The 21448-nt window shown below is 41.4% G+C and overlaps 1 protein-coding gene across 1 annotated transcript in view; it reads right to left on the minus strand.

Annotated features, from left to right (window-relative positions):
- The window catches only part of SMURF1 (SMAD specific E3 ubiquitin protein ligase 1), a 28560-nt gene extending 16008 nt beyond the window's left edge, over positions 1 to 12552 (minus strand). The window contains exons 1-10 of the mRNA XM_082671021.1: positions 12521 to 12552; positions 11264 to 11372; positions 9471 to 9604; positions 9249 to 9314; positions 7929 to 8004; positions 6200 to 6441; positions 5404 to 5488; positions 3626 to 3772; positions 2396 to 2594; positions 868 to 971 (exon numbers count right to left, since the gene is read on the minus strand). Of these exons, the coding sequence (XP_082527147.1) occupies positions 868 to 971; positions 2396 to 2594; positions 3626 to 3772; positions 5404 to 5488; positions 6200 to 6395 (731 nt within the window). The 5' untranslated portion in view covers positions 6396 to 6441; positions 7929 to 8004; positions 9249 to 9314; ... (1 more) ...; positions 11264 to 11372; positions 12521 to 12552. The remainder of the gene's footprint in view (positions 1 to 867; positions 972 to 2395; positions 2595 to 3625; positions 3773 to 5403; positions 5489 to 6199; positions 6442 to 7928; positions 8005 to 9248; positions 9315 to 9470; positions 9605 to 11263; positions 11373 to 12520) is intronic.
- Between the last annotated feature and the right edge of the window lie 8896 nt (positions 12553 to 21448).

Below are 21448 nucleotides of genomic sequence, written 5' to 3' on the forward strand. Positions count from 1 at the left end.
TACTACAGATGACAGAATGTAAGAGGTAAGAGGTGGAAGGAATGCTGGAATGCTGAAGGGAAAGTCAGGAGTATTAATATCCTTTTCGCATGAAAAAGAGAGGTCAAGAGATAATGTCTCTAGCTGACCATGAAAAAATAATGGTGAAAAAACATTATATAAAGTTACAAAGACAATGATAGAACTAAAAATACTGATATTACAAAACTGAGGAGTATTAAATTAGATCCTCACCACAACCATTACCTGGTCTATCTGTGCCTATGACCATACATCATGAAATCAGTAGATAACATCAGAACTTGATCGAGTTGGTGATCTAGATGGTTGGTTATATTAGAAGAAACAGTTAAAAGAGCAGAAGAACAGTTGTCTCAAAGGTGAAAAGAGGTAAGACAGGAAACAGAATATAATCATGAAAAGCTACTATCTTTAAAATCATTTGCATGAACTATTTTGACCAAAATCTCATTTTACAAAACTTGTTTGACACAAATGCAACGTATATGCCTTCCTCCCACCCCTGAAAGTCCTCTAGTGAGAGAAGCAAGGCTGCCTCCGTATTAACTTCGGGTTCAGTCGGGCCACATGGAGAAGGGAGTAAGGGTAGAAGTTTAATAATTCATTCTTTCTAAGAAGGAAAGTGATGGTGAAGCGCACGCGCGTTCTTATGGGTCATGGCAAGATGCTAGCGTGGCACACGCTCTTAGGAATTCTTTTTCTAAGAACGCTCTCTGATGGCAACACCTGAAGTCCTGACTGCTCCAAGACCAGCACCAGAAAGGGGCAAACGACTTCTCTGCAAATATTTGCTCACAGGTGCGCTCAAATCCACGCAGCAGGGAGGGGGGTACACGAGCCTCTCACCTCGCCACCCCGCCATAGTCCAAACCTTCTTCTCCTCGGAATTTCACCATCAGTCGCTTTTTCAAGTCTTTTGGTCGCATCTTCATTATCTGGCGATAAGACTCCTGCACATCAAAATTACAGTTTCAGGGAGAAGAGCTCATCTTATTTTTAAAGTTATAAAATGACGAAAGGTTATTTATAATGGAGCTCAATTACAAATAAGCATCTGAGCTTATTTGTAAGCCTTTGAATCTGATTTTGTCTGGTTCCTATTGAGAATGTTTAGTTGGCATCTAGGACATTGCTGCCTCCTTCACTTTTTCTCCCTCGGAAACAGCAAAGCGCGTGGCAGGTGATACTGTACCTAAAGGAAACACACATTTATTCTCAGCACAATCGTGACTGAAGGGTTGAGCATCCTCGCTAGGGTTGATTTTCTCTGCACAAATTAATTCCAGTGTGTCCTATAAATAATTGATATATTTTAACCAAAATGAAGACATCACAAGAGAGTCTGAATACTGAAAGAATTCTGAGCCTGATTTTACAACTGAAGTCAAAAATCACACTTTCCCACGGAGTCAAGAAAAAACAAGGAGAGTTTAAGTAAGACATAAAGCAGCTTACCAGACACAGAAAACATGCGGTCAGCCTAATAGTCCCTCAGATTCAGCATCTGGAGTGGAACCAGCTAAATGTCTGTAGGTATTTTCAGTGGAAAGGCACTTAAGGATCTTTTCTTGCTTCAAATTTAATGTAATTCAAAAGCTGGGTCCCAAGAGGCAAGAGGATGCTGAGTGGAAACGATCTGGCGGCAGCACCTCAAGAATTCGGCTCTTCTCTGTCCCCGGCAAACATTTACGATGCCCAGTGGGCAAAATCAGGCACTTCAGCTGATCCACTCATCGGGCTGTGCCCAAGCCTCCGTCCCTGCGCGGCCCCCTCAGCTGCTGTGGCCCAGTGAGAATCTGTGTCTCGTTTGATCATTTCTGCCAAGGATTCCACAAAGGCCCAAACACAGCTGAGATTCTACTCATGATCGTGGGCCCGAGAAACGGGCCCTGCCTACCAAAGGCCCTGCCTGTTTAGGGACCCTGATCCCGCAGGGGAGCTGGACAAAGGCCAGAACCCTGCCCGGAACCATCAGTTCTTCCTCCTTCCAGAAGGGACAACAGGGAGGCCACTTAGCTTCTCTGAGGAGGCAACGCCACGAGGGGAAATCGCATGCAAGGCTGCAGCAGAAGGAATGCTTGATTCTAGGAAACCGTGCGGATGGCAGGAAGTAGAATCTGTACAACGCGCGCACAGGGATTTACAATATTATTTAGTACTAGTTTCTGTACAGATCTCTACCTTTTCACTCAGAAGTCATCGATTTTGAAACCTTTACCACAGGAGGAAATACAGTTCCCTCTCTCTGCATTTCATTTCAGAGAGAGGGAACTGCATTTCACTGAGCGATAAAATCAATCTCCGAAACACCAGACAGAAAGCAGAACTCACTGTCTACTGACAGGGAGGAAGATTCTGTGCCCGAACCCCGTACCTCAAATATTTCCTCTCTGGATACTTCGATGCGGCAGTGACCAGCTTGGGGTTGCTGAAGCGAGAGCTCGTGTCTGAGGACCTTCAGTTTCTGGACTAAATCTCTCTCGTATCTCTGGGCGGGAAGCTCCTCGTCTTCCACGGAGCCCTCACTGGGCAGTGGCAGCGGCTGGCTGGGCTCCTTTAGTTGGCACTGGTGACTGGAGAAGAACAGAAGCATCGAGGTCACCCCAAGAGCGGCGGCCAAGGTTGCTGCCAGCAGTGCATCCACACAAAAGGGACTGAGAGGGGAAGTCATTTCACCGAACTGCTAGTCAATATTTCTTATGGAAAAACTGCTGGTGGCCACCCTCAGGCTAAATAGATGTCTAGGATTCAGTCAAGGAGACCCTCCATCTCCGCATCTCATACATTATCGTTGCCATAAGTAAAAACAGAAACTGCTAGCATTCATCGCGCATCTAGTGCGTATCTGTGAGCCTGACCAACGGGCTATTAGATGTGCCTTGGGGGTGAGAGTTAAATGGAGTTGACGAGAGAGCTTTCAAAGCAGATGACCGTGGAGGGGGGCAAAATGCACAGGAGCAAACAAGTGAGATGCAGTGGTAACTACTCCTACTCATAACCGAGAGGTCTCCAAGCCCACTCATCAAAGGCAGAAGTCCAGACCTTCTGGACACAGTAGCATCTGTCCTGTTCAAGTTTTGCCGGTTCTATCAGCTGTCAATGACAAGTGCCCCGTGGGCTCTCATGTTCTGAGGACACAGCAAACCTGGAACGCGGAGTGTGGGAGCCAAGGTCATACCCAGGTCCACAGCCCCCGGGAATGATGGCCCGGGAAGAGGTTCCAGCAAGCAGTGCTCTGGACCAGCCCTCCCGGACAGCGGTGAGCGGGTGGGCACCAAGGAAAGCCCCACTTCACTGCTTCTCTAAGGCCACGTATCCCATCAGAGTGCTGCCCACGGAAGCTTCGTGAGTGAAGCTGCCCCACACTGCCAGCTCAGGGGATTTTATTTAGGCTGCAAGCTAGAACAGGGTGACAACAACATAGGACTTCAGGACCGCTCACAGCGGCTTGAGGGTTTAAAACGCAATTGTCCACCAAGTATTTATCATGTTTTGCTTACGCTTATTCTCTGCTAACCAACAATGCAATCAAGAAATGAAGAAAAAAGTTAGTAGAAAACATGAAATTTCAACGAGGTCCACAAAGATTTGGTAAAAGTCTTACTTCATGATGTGGTGTAACCTTGGGTCTGTAAACTGGGTTGTTCGGTTATTATGATCTACAAAATATATTCTCCCGGAAACTGTACTTCGGACTTCCCAACCGGGTGGCAGTGGTCCAAGTTCATCACAGTTCACGCTGTTAAGGTCTCTACCAAAATGGAAGATACAGAGAGGTTTGTCCATCTGTGTGTGGAGGCCTAAGACCAAAACTTCCGTGAGAGAACCCGGGGCATCCCCTTATCCAGGGGCCGTGTCCCGGTCCTGCTAAGAGGGACAGTCGCGGCGCTACTTACGCCAGACTTGCACTGAGCCCAGGCCTCTGTGCCGCAAGTAGCAGCACAGTCCCGCAGATAGGCCGCACCCCTCAGAGCCTGTGACCATGATAGGGAATGCGGTCTGCCCGGGGAGCACCATTCCTTCCACGAAAGAGGGCCAGAATAGTAGGAAGTATCTGAAGGCGGCTGGAAAACTCTCTGGATTCACAATTAAATGCTCAAGGTCAGAAAGGTTTCTGCATGGAAAAGCTCCCAAAAACAGTACACGTTTTTTCAAGCTGATGGGGACGTATGAACATGCATTCGAAATCTTCCAATTCTAGACATCTGCACCGGGAAGAGGCCAACTCCTTTTTGAGTTGGCTTTGTTAATAAGCAAGTCTTTCTGATTCTAACCTCTTGATTCATTATTTCAGTATACTCCACAGTCATCTGGGAGCACAGCATTACTGACCAAGATGCTTTTCTAATCAGGACCAAAGCCTGACATTCCTTCCAGTGGGTACTAAAGAGACACCTCATTCATTTGCAGGTAATATTTCCATTCTAATTACAGATACTGAATTGTAAATTCAACATAGATTTGGAAAATCAAAGACAGGAAGCTTGTTCTCAGATGAAACAAATTATGAATAAAAAGGAAATGAGCATTACTAAAAATGTTATTAGGAAGTAACGCTATTCTGAAACAAAAGAAAAATTTTTTTAAAGAAAAAAGGAAAGCAAAGCAAAGAGAAAAAAAGAAACTTAACTCCATTACGGGGTGGGGGTGGGGCAGGGGCCTTTTTGACCTGGGCTCAGATGTATGGCCTTGTAGAAGGAATTGGTATAGAAAAGCTTCATCTCCCCCAGGAATAGTCCCCAAGGGACTGAGGCAATAGGAAGAGTAAAGTAGAAGAGAGGGTAATAGAGTCTTTATACCTTCCTTTTTAGCTTTTCATTATGGAAAATTTTAAGGATATAAAAAAAATAGAGAGAGACCATAGTGAATAACCAGCTCTAACAATTGCCAGCTTATCGCCAACCTGTTTCCAATGCTCCCCTATTGGCTTCCCCACCCCGATTATTTAAAGCATCACATCAGACATCATATCATTTCGCTCAGCAATATTTTTAGTTTAGAATGAGAGCAACACATCTTTGAGGGTTTATCGGTTTTTTAAGTAAGTGCATTTGATTTAATCTAGGGGTGAGGGTCTTTTGCAGTTACATGATCTAATTTCAAGATCCAGGATTGCTTTCTAAAGGGCCCCCTTGCATTACAGCAGCTGCTGATCTACCAGCTAGAGAGCCAGGGGCGGTGGGGGGGGCGGGCATCAGAGCTGGGACGGTCGCCCAGAGAGTCTGAGTCCAGCAACCCTGTTACAGGTCCCTCTGTTTGTGCTGCTGCTCTTCCAAGTTCACATCTTCACACCACAGGGGCTCTATCACCCACAGTCCGGGGTGGGGGGTCCAGGCAACTGCTGGAAAAGGGCCTTGATGGTGAGAATTTTAGGAAACCTACCTGGGTATCCTGGGGTCGTGCCACGTGCTAACTCCAGTCTGCGTGTGCAGGAAGTAAACCTGCCCCTGCACCGTTGTTCTCTGTTCTGCATGAGAAAGTGGGGGATACGGTAGTTACATTCAATTCCAAAGAGAGTTTTCAACCAATCCTGTAAGCACAGCGTCCCAGCTTCCTTCCAACAGTCTTTAAAAGCACCGAGAGAAGGGTTTGAAGCGCAGCAGTTAACTTCTGCCTGGCATCTGCGAGTCACAAGCCCTGGTGGACCTTACTTCTCCTGTTCCCACTTGGAGGGGCGGCCACCCCCCTGGACCTGCCACCTCGGGACTGACTCTACCTTGACCTCTGCCCCTGCATTAGCTCTTACTTCCGGTCTGATCTGCCACATCTACTTGGATTCCTCCTGCATTTAGGTGCTCCCTCTGTGGTTGTCAAAAGATCCCATCCTTTCACTCGTACCCAAGGCCGTCCTCCCCACATTCAAATCCCAGGGCACTACAAATACCCCCATCCAGGCCCCTGCCCCACTCCTCTCGGTTTTCTTTGACATTCATTTGCCTAAAATCTTCACCCAACTGCTACACTGGGAGATTGGAGCCATTGCGGACAAATTCATGACAAGAAAGATTTGTCAACCATCTCGGGTTACTCTTCTTTACACTGACACAACCATCGTGGGGCACACCTCTGCAAACATCAGCACTTCTGGCAGGTACGAGTCACTAAAAAAAGCTGAAAACATTAAAGCTGTCTGAAACATCACCGATCGCACTCGGGACAGCGGGGTGGATGCTCTCACCGTAGCCTTCGGGCAGTTCCGGGGACTGGTGGCCGTGAGGTCGGTTCTGCGGCGTCTGGAGTGACCCTCGGACCTCAGGACTTCGCAGTCGCTGGGCCTGAAGTCTTTGATCTTGACTCGGGGATTCCACAGACCTGCAGCCACCCCCGCCAGCAGCAGCCCCAGTGCCATCCGTGTAAGGGGCTGGTTCCTCCATGAAGCAGCTGAGTGGCCTTCCCGGCCCTGAGTCTTCGTACGCAGTTCTAGAAGGGGAAGACCACAGCCCACATCACAATGCCGGCTGAAGACTGAGAAGCACCCGTAAGTTCCATGCCACGCTCTCACTTCCATTTGTTTTGCTTTTCTTGAGCAATGTGATAGAATGTCCCCAGTGCTTAGTTTCATATAATCCGTCCTGTCCTGTTTAATTGGAAAGCCAGACTTTTTCATGCGGAGCCCGTGACCAAAGGGAGCCATGTGTAAAGTGCCACTGAGGCCACTCGTGGGATTTCATCCTCAGGCAGAGGCAAACGGTTGGAAAACACCAACCTTGTTCTATAAGGAGCTCAGAAAGTGAGATTTCAGCTTTCTTGACTCAGAATCATATCCAAACATTCCATTTTCCTTGTCATTTTATTCTATAATAGAACTCCTGGTTACATAAAATACCACAATGACTTTAAAAGTGACTTTTAACATAAATCTTGATCCCCTGAACAACTGTGGAGACAATTTACCTTAATAGGCTATCTTCCCTTATAAGCAAGTACTTCTGAAAAACGTTCTACATTGAAAAAGTACAAAGAGACACACAAATTGAGAGACTAGTTCAGTGAATGCCCTGGGCTCATCACCCAGCTCCAGTGATTGTCTCGTGGCCACGCGCCCAACTCCTCCCCCCTGAGCTGGAGTATTCTGAAACCAATCCCAACATTTTACCATTTCATCCTTAAATATTTCAGCACAGACCTCTGGAAGATAGGCCTTTTACCATTATCATGACCCCAAAAATGTACGTTAATTTTTTTAATATCATCAAATACCAGTCAGTGTTCAAATTTCTCCAGTCAACTGTCTCATTAATCAGGATCCAAACGAGGTCCATACACCGCATTTAACAGGTGTGTCCCTTAAATCTCTTCTATTAACTTATAGGTTCTCTTCCTTCCTTTTTAGTTATTTTTCTTGCAGTGTATTTGTTGAAGACACCAGGTTGTCTGCTACACTCTACAGGGTGCCCCCCTCTGGATGGAGCTTCTCCCCGGGGCTGTGCAACCCATTCCCGTCCCCTGGACCTCCAAGATGTAAGTTCATGTCAGATTATCCCTCTTTCATGATGTTGTCAGCAAGTATTAACGACATTAATAGTTAACTCATTGGGGAATTGAAAAATTGTGATAGTGACCAATGAGAATTTTTGAGGGTGTTTTTCGGTTTTGGGGTTTTTTAGAATTTATTTCTCCCTGTATCATTATGAACTCAATGGATTGCTTTAATCCACTGCAGTTATAATTCTTTACTGATGCTCTTTGGCCAGAGGGAACCTCTGTAAATTGGATCCTGAGCCTTTGGGGCACTACCCCACTAGTTTAGACAGCTTCCTTTACAAACGAGGAAACTGGATCCCAGTGTTATCCCAAGACTGCACCTCAAGTATTCAACGCATTGAAAAGGTGTGAAGGAAACTTTCATGCAGTGCGAGAGCCTGGGCAGCAGAGAACTCAGTGGGCATCGCTGCAGTGATACGTACCCTTCATTTTCTAACAGCCCTCTGCAGTCTACCACGGACCCTCCAGTGCCTATTCTGTCTCGTGTCTGTAAACTGACTAAAAAGAAAAGAACATCCTGCATTAAAATCCAGTGGTATTTTATACAACTCTAACACAGTGAGCCATTGCAAATGTGTAATTTATGTATGATATTATTTTAAAAAGTGAGGCATATGTCTATACATACACATATACATTCCTATGCTTTCAAGTATGAAGCATCTCACTCATTGGCTGCACAGAACGCATACCACTTGGAACACTCCTTGTAAACGTGGAGCAGAAAGAGATGCTGTGTTGTCTGTGCTCTTCATCAAGATAACAGAACACAATTTCACTTCCTCCAAGGTACCTTATATTTTAAGAAGATTTTGACTTATGTTTAATAAGGACACAGAGAGCACTGTCAGTATGTGCAAGGTCTGGATGCACCTACGTGTCGATTCTCTGTCCCTACTATGAACAACAAAGACACTTATGAAGCTGCTTCCAGTTATTCATTTTTCCCCGGCACATCCCTCCACAAAGAAAAGAAGAAATCACAAATAGAAAGGCAGTAAGTGGGAACTCTGTCGTGACACGAGTTTTCAGATGGATATCCACTGTCCATTTATCTTGGCTCAGGTCTACATAAGACAATACGTAAAAGATTTGGGGCCATAAGTCACTCTGGTGTGCTGCTGAAATACTGTTTTCTTTGATTGCTTGCAATGCATACAGTCAATATTTGGGTTACCCTGAAATGCTAATAAAAATGGGATGGATAACAGGATGAGCTACTTAACAGATAAATTACTTCCAATGGAATACCTCCAGTCAACGCTTTATGACATGAGCACATTTTATTTCTTCATTCTAAATAAGTCAGTCCTCTGTAAAATCATATTACGTGGAAGTCTTCAGAAATTCTCTTTGCCTTTTACATATATGATGGGTCCTCCTGAAGAAACTATTTAACTCTTGCATATGTGGCCACCATTTTTATCATCTGCATTTGGATAACATGACAAATTGTCAACTCATGTGATGATTAAAATTACATTACAAATTATAACCCTACATCTTTTTGTACCTTAGTCATTTTAACTCCACCTTGAATGACAGAATGAAGGGAATTAGATAAAATAATAAAAACCACATAAGATGAAATTGTTTAGTCCTGGAGAGATGGCCCCTGTATGGGGCCTGTCCTTCGAAGTATGTCACCATCGGTCAGTGCCTTTATGTGTTTTCTCAGTGATGAAGAGCTGAAGGTTAAGTCTGTAAAAATTATCTCTTTATACAGATGAGAAAGTTCTTACCCACTATTTGGCCACGAACTGCATCAGTATCTGAGGGGTTTAGTTTGCATAGATCCAAACGCTGGTCTGCAAACAAACAATTCAAAACTTAACCCAGGGAAATGTTAGCTAGAGAGGAAGGCAGGAATTCTGTATTCAGTATTCAAAGAAATAAAATAAAAAATGATGCCCCATAAGCCTTCTTCAGTTGCATTAAGAGGCAGAAAAACGTTGGGTTCTTACATCCAGTATCTTTTAATCTGCTGATGGCATTGGAGAGCAGCCGCACGCACCCCAGGAAGCCAGCTCCCTGCTTCTTGTGAATTTTCTTGTGGTTCCACACGCTGATGGTTATAGAATCCGTTTTCCCAACATATCTGAAACCAACATGCAAACTCATTTTTAATTGTATTTCTCAATTGCGATAGCCCATTGAGATTTTATCTGATTGACTTGTTAGTCCAGAAGAATCCTTTTAAAATAATTTTGCTCTATATCCACAGCTAACAGGCACTTAATAAGTATATATCTACTAACTCAATGGGCTGGGAAAGGACTACAACTGGTTATGTAAGAAACACATGCAGACAACCACATAATGATAATAATCTTATAACAGAGGTTTACTATATTTTTATAGTTCCAGAGGATAATGGCAGGATTCAAAAGTTCCCACCAGGACTTCCCTGGCGGTCCAGTGGTTAAGACTCTGCACTTCCACTGCAGGGGCACCGGTTCGATCCCTGGTCGGAGAACTAAGATCCTGCATACCGCATGGTGTGGCCAAAAAAAAACAAAAACAAAAACAAAACCCCAGCAATTAGGCTTAATAGAGAATACTAATTTGCAACAAAGGACTACTTACATCCATCCAAAGTACACAAAAGGGCACTAACTCAGACAGGAAACCTGCCGCTTTCTCTCAGTGTAGGTCAACCACAGAAGGGAGCTTTCGGGACATGGACTGACAACTACTTTCCAGGCTACTTCCAGTGCCACAGTGTAACTGCAAATGAGCCTCAGGATCCAACTACTAAAAATCCCACTCAAACCCAGTTCAATTTGTGTTAGTAAAAAGCCAATAACAATCACTCAGCATTACTTGGACAAAAATTTCTTAGCAGGGACATGAAAACATAGGTGCCTAAAAAATAGATTTTCAAAGTGCGATCCACTTAACAAATGAATATAAGAAATCGTCTGATGGTGTGTGGGCTTACATACCTCCAGTCATACCAAACTTTATTTTCTCTTGCAGAAAATATATTTGTACTAAAAAGCAAAATTTTTAAAAAATCAACAGAAATATATATATATTATATATTTGTATCATAAATATGTAAAATAATAATAATGGGGGCTTCCCTGGTGGCGCAGTGGTTGAGAATCTGCCTGCTAATGCAGGGGACACGGGTTCGAGCCCTGGTCTGGGAGGATCCCACATGCCGCGGAGCAACTAGGCCCGTGAGCCACAACTACTGAGCCTGAGCATCTGGAGCCTGTGCTCCGCAACGAGAGGCCGCGATAGTGAGAGGCCCGCGCACTGCGATGAAGAGTGGCCCCCGCTTGCCACAACTAGAGAAAGCCCTCGCACAGAAAGGAAGACCCAACACAGCAAAAATAAATTAATTAATAAACTCCTACCCCCAACATCTAAAAAAATAAAATAATAATAATAATGTATTTCAAATAATGCATTTTACAACCATGTTCTGGGTTTTGCTGAAAAAAACAGTAGCATATAGAGGACCTGAACTATGGCCCTTTTTTCCTGTTAGTATGGCCAGGAGATTGAAAGTTTGAAGACCACAGTTACAGAAGCAAACCATTAAAATATATGAAAATGTCAAACACAAGAACTTCCAAGTATATGAATTCTAAAAGTAGGCAGTATGTATTTGTTTGGCCATCCACGTTTGTTATCAGTAAGAAGTTTAATAATCCCTTTAAAAAAAAAATAATTAAATGCTTCTCTTACAAGTTAGATACCAACTTTCCTGCCGCTCCCCAAGTGGCTTATAGGATAATCAACTCACAGATCGTAGTGCTGGTTCCACTTTGGGTCCAACGTGTTCTTCACAGTGTCCGTTGAGTGGCACTGCCCAGATCCATCCACAACAATCTTTGCAAAAGGGTCAGGGAGTCCTAGAGGAGAGGGGACAGCCACACTGGATGAGAAGACAGAACCCAGTCCTGCAAGTAAAGTGAGCTTCAAGGTCATCTATTTGATTAAGAAGACTACCCTGGTATATTTTTTTCTCAAGTTTAAGGTTAGTTTCAATCAGCAAAATAAATTCTTTCCATTAAGCTTTCTAAGAAAGACAACCCAGAATGACATCCTCCTCAGATTTTTAGAGGCTAGAAATGAAAACTCTAAAAATAGGCTTAAATTCAAATTTCCATTTCTGATGATCACTCAGTGGGGCTAGCTAAATGGAGGGAAAGGTGTCTACAATTATTTATATTTATACTTTCTAAAAAATAATAATACCTAGAAATCTTGTTCATTGGTCTTCGTCTGTTTTATCTCTGGAAGCAAGTATTCACCGGGTTTTACTTAGGTAAGTTGCTAAATGCTGGAGTATGAATCAGACAGGTTTATAAGATCAGAGAGGCGGCCAGGTAAGGGTTTTAGAGATAGACCTGGACGTGAGCCATCACTCTGGAGCTTCTTAGCTACTTGAATAGAGCCTGCGAACCTAAGTCTCTTTACCTTTAAAGCATGAGATGAACCACTTAGGAACGGAGCAGCATTCTTGTGAGGATCAGAAAGAGTGTGAAAAATATCATGCTGCAGGGGCCTACTTTATAGTAGGTGAACTTGTGAGGTGATTCCTTCCGTTAGAAAAGGATCCTCCATTTATATTTTTATTACAATTCCTTTAATTACAAGGCTTTTAAAGTGTGATTTAATTGATCAAATTTGACCAACAATTTTACTCAAACCCAGACGTTTTATAGAAAAATGTCTGTATTGGAGCTGAGGATACGTCACCCAGGAAAAAGCAATACATTAATGGATGGAAAGACAGAAAACAGGGTGGTGGCTGGAATAGGGAATGAGAGAGAGTTGTTCTCGTACGAGTTATAAATTCTGTGCCTTGGAGCTATGGAGTCTCTATGTGGTAGTCAACTGGGAAAGGAAGCTTGTCAAACTGTGGATTTCTAGTCAGCAAAGGGCAGAACTTTTAGGAGAATACTCCCAGGGTTGCTTTTTTTTTTAAGTTTTAAATTTCAGAAATATGTGAAGAACATTAATATTGTAAGAGAGCAAAAATGGGTGTTTTACTTACTGAAGAAGTCTTTCTTTGCAAGGTTCTTGGCACATAATACTAAACACAAACAAAAAAATGCTAGGGTTAGCACTTATGGACAAGATTTCCATCATAGTTAGTTGCTATGGACGGAATCGTATCCCCACCCAAAATTCGTATGATGAAGCTCTAGCCTGCAATGTGATGTTTTTAAAGGTGGGGTCTTTGAGAAGTGCTTAGGTTTAGATGAGGTCATGGGGATGGGGCTTTCATGATGGGATTAGTGCCCCTATAAAAAAGAGACCACAGAGCTTGTTCTCACAGCAAGAAAGAAGGCAGGAAAAGGGCCCTCCCCAAGAACGTAATCTGTCAGCACCTTGATCTGCGGCTTTTCCAGCCTCCAGAACTACAAGGAATAAATGTTTGTTGTTTAAGCCACCAGTCCATGGAATTTTGTTATAGCGGCCCAAACTGACTGAGGCACTAGCCTATATTTGCAATGGGGAAAAAAACCCTCAAAATTATCTTTGCCATAGATTGTCTTTCAAATTTAGCGTTACATTAAACAAAAAGCTGACAAGTAACAAAAAGTCTTTTCTCCTTCCATTGGGCATCAACTATAACAAATGCAAAATGTTTTAGTTTAAACTTAAAATCTTTAAACACATGCAGATGGATTTATCAATGTGCTCTTAAAACTCACAGGATCACATTAATACCAATTCCAATTAAGACCTACAGTATTTACCTTCATAGCTACTGCTAACAATAAAAGGAACTGTCCATTTTTGATATTCTGATAAATAATACAATTTTGTAAATGTAAACTTTGGTATGTTGGAGAAAGAAAGGGGAGAGTTACAGAAAATACGGGGCCATCATCAAGTGTTGTGAAAGACAAAATGCATGATAAGAATTTCGCACAATGTTGGCATACAGAAAGAATGCAATAAATACTAAGTGTTGTTAGTATTTTATTAATGAGGGGGGATCGATTACTGGTAAGAAATCTTGTCACCAGATTTGTTACATGATTAAAGCTACTATATCACTAATGTCTCTTACACTTAAGCAAACTTCACAAATTTTGCTAATTTTTAAGAATATAGTGTTTTATTATGAACTTATACTGTTTCACAAAAATATATTCATATTATATGTTGTTCTGCAAACTTTTCACTTAGTGTTTTTTATATAACAATTTTTATCAAGATATAATTCATACACTATACAATTCATCCATTTGAAGTGTATAATTCATTGGTTTGTAACATACTCACTGGGGTGTATAACCATCAGCACAATCAACTTAGAACATTTTCATCATCCCCAAGAAAGAAATCCTGTACCCATCAGCAATCACTCTTTATTTAACCTCAAACCCCACCAGTCCTAGCAACCACTAATCTACTTTATGTCTCTGGATTCTCCTGGACATTTCACATAAATGGAATCATAGAATATGTGGTATTTTGTGACTGGCTTCTTTCACTTAACATGTTTTTAAAGTTCATCCATGTTGTAGCATGAATCAGTTCTTCAATCCTTCTCATGACTGAGTGATATTCTATTGTATAGATATACCATATTTTCTTTATCGACTTATCAGGTGATGGACATTTGGCTTGTTCCTACTTTCTGGCTATTGTGAATAACGTTGTCCAGGTTGTTGCGTAGACTTATATTTTTACTTCTCTTGTAAACCTATGAATGAAGTTGCTGAGTTATACGTTTAACATTTTTAGGAACTGGCAGAATGTTTCCCACAGCATCTGCACCATTTTAAATTCCCACCAGCAGTGTATGAGGGTTCCAGTTTCTCCCCATCTTCACTAATACTTGTTATTGTCGGTCTCCGTGGTTTTATATCTCTGTGGTTCTAATTTTCATCTCTCTGATGACTAATGACTTTGAGCATCCTTTTGCGTGCTTTATTAGCTATTGATATATCTTCTTTGGAGAAATTTCTATTTAGATTTTTTTTTTTTTGCCCATTTTTAAATTGGGCTATTTGCCTTTTTATTATTGAGTTGTGAGAATTCTTTGTATATTCTAAATACCCTTATCTATAGCTATCTATATTCAGTTGCACCCCCCCACCACTCCATGTCACACGTTCCACATCCATGGATTCAACCAACCATGAAATGAAAAAATATATTTTTTTAATTCCAGAAAGTCCCAAAAAAGCAAAATGAATTTGCTGTACCCCGGGCAACTATGTATATAGTATTTACATTGTATCAGGTATTATAAGTAATCTAGAGATGATTTAAAGTATATGGGAGGATATGCATAGATTATATGCAAATACTATGTCATTTTATATAAGGCACTTGAGCATCCGTGGATTTCAGTATCCATCGGGGTGGGGGTGGTGGTCCTGGAACCAATCCCCAGCAGATACCAAGAGACAACTGTATATAAATATCTAGGTATCTATAGATAAAATATCCTTATCAGATATGTGATTTGCAAATATTCTCCTACTCTGCGGGCTGGCTTTATACTTTGTTTGAAACACCAAAGTTTTTAATTTTGATCAAGTCCAATGCATCTATTTTCTTTGGTTGTTTGTGCTTTTGGTGTCATGTCTAGTAAGACTTTGCCTAACCAAAAGTCTCAAAGATTTACTCCTATATTTTCTTCTAAGGGTTTTATACTTTTAGCTTTCTTTTATAATTTTAGCTCTTAAATAGACATTTAGGTCTACGATCTATTTTGAGTTCGTTCTTGTATATGATGTGAAGAAGGGGTCCAACTTCATTCCTTTGCAAGTGGATATCCAGCTGTATCAGCAACATTTGTTAAAAAGCCTATTCTTAAAAAAAATAAAAAAGAGCCTATTCTTTCCCCATTGAATTATCTTGACACCCTTGTTGGAAATCAATTCACTGTAAATGTGAGAGCTTATCTGTGGTCACTCAATTCTATTCCATCGATCTACAGGTCTCTCCTCATGCCATGACCACTCTGTCTTGATTATTGTCTTAGTCCATTTGGTCTGCTACAACAAAATACTATGGGACTGGGTAGCTTATAAACAACAAACATTTATTTCTTACTGTTCTGGAGGCTGGAAGTCCAAGATCAGGGTACCTGCATGGTTGGGTGAAGGCTTTCCTCCAGTTTGCAGACTTCTCGTTTTATTTATACAGAGCAGAAGGGGCTAGGACTCTCTCTGGCATCTCTGTTATAAGGCACTAATCCTACTCATTAGGATTCTACCCTCATGACTTAAATACCTGCCCCAAAGGCCCCACCTACTAATACTATCACTTTAGGGGGTTAGGGTTTCAACCTATGAATTTGAGGGGGACACAAACATTCAGACCACAGTAATTACCATAGCTTTGTGGTAAGTTTTGAAACTGGGAGGTATGAGTGCTCAAACTTTGTTCTTTTTCAAGACTGTTTTGGCTATTCTGGATCTGTTCAACTGTCATATGAATTTTAGGATCAGCTTGTCAATTTCTACAAAAAAGCCAGCCTGGATTTTGATAGGGATTTCACTGAAGCTGTAGGTGAATTGAGGGAGTATTGTCATCTTAGCAAGATTAAATCTTCAAATCCATGAACAAGAGATGTTCTTCCACTTATTTATGTCTTCTTTAATTTTAACTGTTTTATAATTTTCAAAGTATACATTTTATACTTCTTTTATTCAATCTATTCCTAAATATTTTATTATTTTTATGCTATTATAAATGGAATTGTTTTCCTTTTTTTAATTTTGCAATATTTCTTATTATTTTTGAAGAAGATATCAACTTTGGAGTAATTCAAACAAAGTTACAGTTTGTTTTTTTTTAAAGAATCAATTTTATTTATTTATTTTTGGTTGCGTTGGGTCTTCGTTGCTGCGTGTGGGCTTTCTCTAGGTGCGGCGAGCGGTTGTGGTGCACGGGCTTCTCATTGCGGTGGCCTCTCGTTGCGGAGCACGGGCTCTAGGTGCGTGTGCTTCAGTAGTTGCAGCATGTGAGCTCAGTAGTTGTGGCTCACGGGCTCTAGAGCGCAGGCTCAGTAGTTGTGACATATGGGCTTAGTTGTTCTGCGGCATGTGGGATCTTCCCGGACCAAGGATAGAACCCGTGTCCCCTGCATTGGCAGGCGGATTCTTAACCAATGTTTGCAGGAAGCCAAGTCCCCAACACATTCCAGACTTCTCATATGGTACCTCTGGGATCTCAGGGCCTCTCACTACCAGAGCTGGACCAGACGTTTCCTGCGTCCAGGGTTGCTGCCGTCGCTGCGGCTGCTTGAAACTCCCCAAAGTTGCGAGCCAGCGACTGGAACTGTTTTCTTAATTTCATTTTCAGATTGTTCATTTCTAGTGTACAGAAATACAACTGACTTTTGTATATTCAACTTGTATCTTTCGACTTTGTTGAACTCCTTTATTATCTCTAATACTTTTGAATTTTCATATATAAGATCACATCATCTGCAAATAAAGATAATTTTACTTCTTCCTTCAAAATCTGGATGCCTTTTCTTTCTTTTCCTTGTCTAACTGCCCAGTACCTTCAATACAATATTGAATAGAAGGGGTGGACATCCTTGTCTTGTTCCCGATCTTCGAAGGAAAGCATTCAATTTTTCAACCATTGAGTATGGCGGGAGCTGTGGGTTTTTCATAGATGCCCTTTATTAGGTTGGGGAAATTTCCTTCTGTTCCTAGTGTATTGAGTGCTTTTATCATGAAGAGGTGTTAGCGTTTGTCAGATGCTTTTTCTACATCTCTTGAGATGATCATCTGGTGTCTGTCCTTTACCTATTGATATATGTAGTACATTAACTGATTTTCAATGTTAAACCAACCTAACAGTCTGAGATATTGGGTTGGCCAAAAAGTTCGTTCGGGTTTTTCTGTAACGTCTTATGGAAAAAACCCAAACGAACTTTTTGGCCAACCCAATAAAGTCCACCTGATTATGGTGCATAACTGATTCTTTTACCGTGCCTGGGCTTTTCTTTGCAGAAAGTGTTTTCAATTACTAATCTATAATTTATTTACTCTTTATAGGTCTATTCAGATTTTCCATTTCTTCTCAAATCAGTTTTGGTAGGATTATGGCTTTCTAGAAACTTGTCGATTTCACCTATCAATTTGTTGGCACACAGTTGTTTACAGTATCTTCTGATAATCCTTTTTATTTCTGTATAGTCAGTATTAATATTTCCTCCTCAGTGTAATCCTTATTCCATTGCTTTCCAGTGGAAACACACACACACACACACACACACACACACACACACACACACACATACAAACTCTTCCATCTTTTTTGTGGCTAGATCATAATTTATTACAGCTCCTGTTAGTGTTTTATTTCTTGTTTCTCTAATTACAAAGGTCATATGTACTTATGAAAATATGAAAACTCACAAATGTGTGAATAGAAACTGCATGCCTCTAAAACCTCATCGTTACTCTTTGTTTAGCATCTTCCTGGCTAGTCTCACACGCTTATTTTTTCCCATTTAACTTTAGAATTATTTTCAGCAAGTTTAAAAGAAATGACTTCATAAATAAATTTGAGGGGAATTTACCTCTTTACAATATTAAGTATTCCCATTCTTGAATGTAGCATGTTTATCCATTTATTAAATTCTTCTTTAATGCCTTTAAGTGATGTTTTCATAACATATTTCATAAACGTGTTCCACATTTCTAATTGGGTTTACTCTTAAGTGTTTCGGTTTTTGTTACTATTGTAAATGGAAGAGTTCCTTTCATTGCACTTTCTTTTTCCTTTTTTAAATCGTCAAGATACCTGTTTTTTTTTTTATTGCACTTTTCAATTGTTATTTGGTTATAGGAAAGTGATTTTCTTAGATAATTCTAAATCTGCCACCTTTTTCACCTCTCCTCAAATAGGCCTGTGATGTCCTGTTTCTTTCCACTTCCCTTTGCTTTTACACAGCTGCTTCCAAAACTTAAGTTGAAATCTTCGCAATCTGCCTAGAAACCTGGTCCTCGCCCAGGGTTCACGACTTCAGATCATCAGCAACACCATCAGCTGCACAGGCCAGAATCTGTGCGCCGCGCTTTGACTTCCCAGCCTCTCTCAGGGGTGCTGACTTCTCACCATCTCCACCCTTGTTCAAGCTCCCAACATCAGCTATCACAAAGTCATCTCTTCAAAATTTAAATCTCATGTCTCTTTCCTTTTTAGAAATTCCCCAGTGGCTTCCCATTGCAAAACTCCAGACCTGTCAGGCTCTGAGCCCAACTTCCCTCACCTCCAGCTTCAAACATTATCCAACCAGCTCGGGGCTCTTGTTTTTCCAAGGTGCTGATGCTGGATTGCTTCTGACTGGAAGAATTCTGGTAACGTCTCAAAAAGATTATGTACATATGTTCATATGTATAAGACTAGCAATGTCTTGTTCATATGTACAAGATTAGCAGTGTCTTAATTTAAGGGTCATTCCAGTGGAATCTGGTTATATCGAAAAGTGGAGAGGGTTTCAGAAGAGTCAGCACAAAGAGAACTTTGCCTCGATTTTGTGCAAAGATCATTTAGGGTCACACTGAGTTTAGTTCATGGCATATGATTTCTCCTAGTAGAAAAATTCTGTGATCTTGAGATAGAATTCTCTTTGTCCTCTGTACCAGATATGATAAAAGATAATTTATTACACAGCATAAAATCCCACTCTATCTAGATCTACCACTCATTTTTAAAGAAATGTTATGCACCAATTATGAGTGAGATTCTGGGGATACAACAGTGAGCAAAAGAGACATTTACTCTTAGAGAAAATGAAGCTTATTTTTTCAGAGTATACTACCGCATGGTTTCTTCAGCTCCAACTCTGAAGTGCCCCTCTACTTTGGACAAATCATGTCTAAATCCCGTAATTTCCTAATCACATACCATAGTTTCCTAATTTGGGGGGATAAAGAAAGAACAAAGTACACAATGTTCACTTAGCTTCTGAAAACACATGGGAAGGAAATGTTTTGCTAACATTCAATTAGTAAATCAAGCTTCTTTACCAGGTCCCTGACAGAAGCATAGGGTCCCCAAAATACTATTTGTGGTTTCAACCCACTCCCAGGATAAGCTACAACAACGCAAATTTAGTACTTTATTACATCAACTAAGAAATTGTCGGGGAGAGAGATAAATTAGAAGGTTGGGAATAACAAATACACACTACTATATATAAAATAGATAACCAACAAGGATCTACTGTAGAGCACAGGGAACTCTACTCAATATTTTGTAACAACCTGTAAGAGAAAAGAATCTGAAAAAGAACATATATATGTACATATACATAACTATATATATATAAATGAATCACTGTGCTGTACACCTGAGACTAACATGACATTGTAAATTACCTATACTTCAATAAATAAATAAATAAAATTACACATATTTTCTAATTTGTGTCAATGTTTCCACTATTTTTCAGTTCTCCAAGGCTAGAAACTTTGGCTGTAATTTTCAGTCCTCCCTCCTCTTATGTTTATGTGTGTCACCAAGTCCTATCTTTTCTTTCTTCTGAAATTTCTTGAACTTGACCTTTCCCCTACCTGTGCACCCACTCTCCTGTTCTGGGCTCCACCCACTCGCAACTTAATCTAAGAGCAACAGGGCCCCCAGCCCCCACTCAAGCCTCCCAAATTCACATGACATTAAGCCACCAGATCGATCTTCTGAAATGCCATTTTCATGTTGTGAGGCTCAAAACGCTCCAATGGCTCTGCATTGTATTCTACGGCAAATCTGACTTTCTCCCTGGGTTTTCAAGTGCCCCATCCCCTCGTATCACTTACATTTCCGCTGTCCTTCATTGCCCCTCCTGTGGGCCCCAGCCATGACCACCTCTAGGTGATTATTCTCGCTCCTTGATGCACTTGACAATCCCTCTCTCTTCCCTGTGCTTGGTCTGGGCAAAGCCCACTTTCTCAGTGACGTCTCATTCAGGCCAGTGTTCCCCTAATATCACTCTGTGATAACACTTTCACTAGTGCCAAAATTAAAAATATAAGGACGCTATCGTGGAGGTTTTCATAAAACTGAACTAATTTATTTTAAATGCCCGCCCTTTGTTCTAGTGTAATGTCTTTTCCCTTTTTTTCATGTTAAAATAGCTTCCCCTTAATGAAATGAGGTAACAAAAAATGGTGATAATTTCAACAATGACTTGGCATGACAAAAAGTTGGCAATTTTAGGTTGATAGCCACAATTACATAAATTTTTTTTTTTTTTCCTGTACGCGGGCATCTCACTGTTGTGGCCTCTCCCATTGCGGAGCACAGGCTCCGGACGCGCAGGCTCAGCGGCCATGGCTCACGGCCTAGCCGCTCTGCAACATGTGGGATCTTCCCGGCCCGGGGCACGAACCCTCATCCCCTGCATCGGTAGGCGGACTCTCAACCACTGCACCACCAGGGAAGCCCTACATAAATGTTTTGACTGATCTGGGAATCCCTTCTCTAACCACCAGCAATCTCTTCCTTCTTTTTGCTCCCATTTACTTGAAGGGCCACAGAGCTGAGCGCTCAAGGTCTCTGCATTCAGGTGGCTTTGTGCCCCCAGCTAAGTCCTTCTGAAGAAGAAACCCCTGCCCCAACCCTGTCTTCCACCCCTTTAGACATGGGCTTCACGTGGTGCTGGCCACCCAACAGGCACGTAACACAGACTATGATGAACCAGAAACAAAAAGCCAAAGAGAGAAACAGTGATAAAAATATAGAAAACTAACGTATCTCAATAACTTTAAACATCTAAGTGAAATTTTCATTCATTAGGAAATATAATTTCCCACCTAGGATAATTTCCCACACCTAGTGTGTTTTCACTAACATGCCATTTTCTAGGCCAGAGTCACTCATCTATCAATTCTCATACTTTAGGAAATCCTCAAATTTACATTAAGTGGGGGGGGATCACATTTCAGTTATATCAACAGACTCAAAATGCCAAAATCGTCAGTCCATACAG

This window comes from Grampus griseus, assembly GCF_964374135.1.
Source record: "Grampus griseus genome assembly, chromosome: 14".
Classification (NCBI taxonomy): domain Eukaryota; kingdom Metazoa; phylum Chordata; class Mammalia; order Artiodactyla; family Delphinidae; genus Grampus; species Grampus griseus.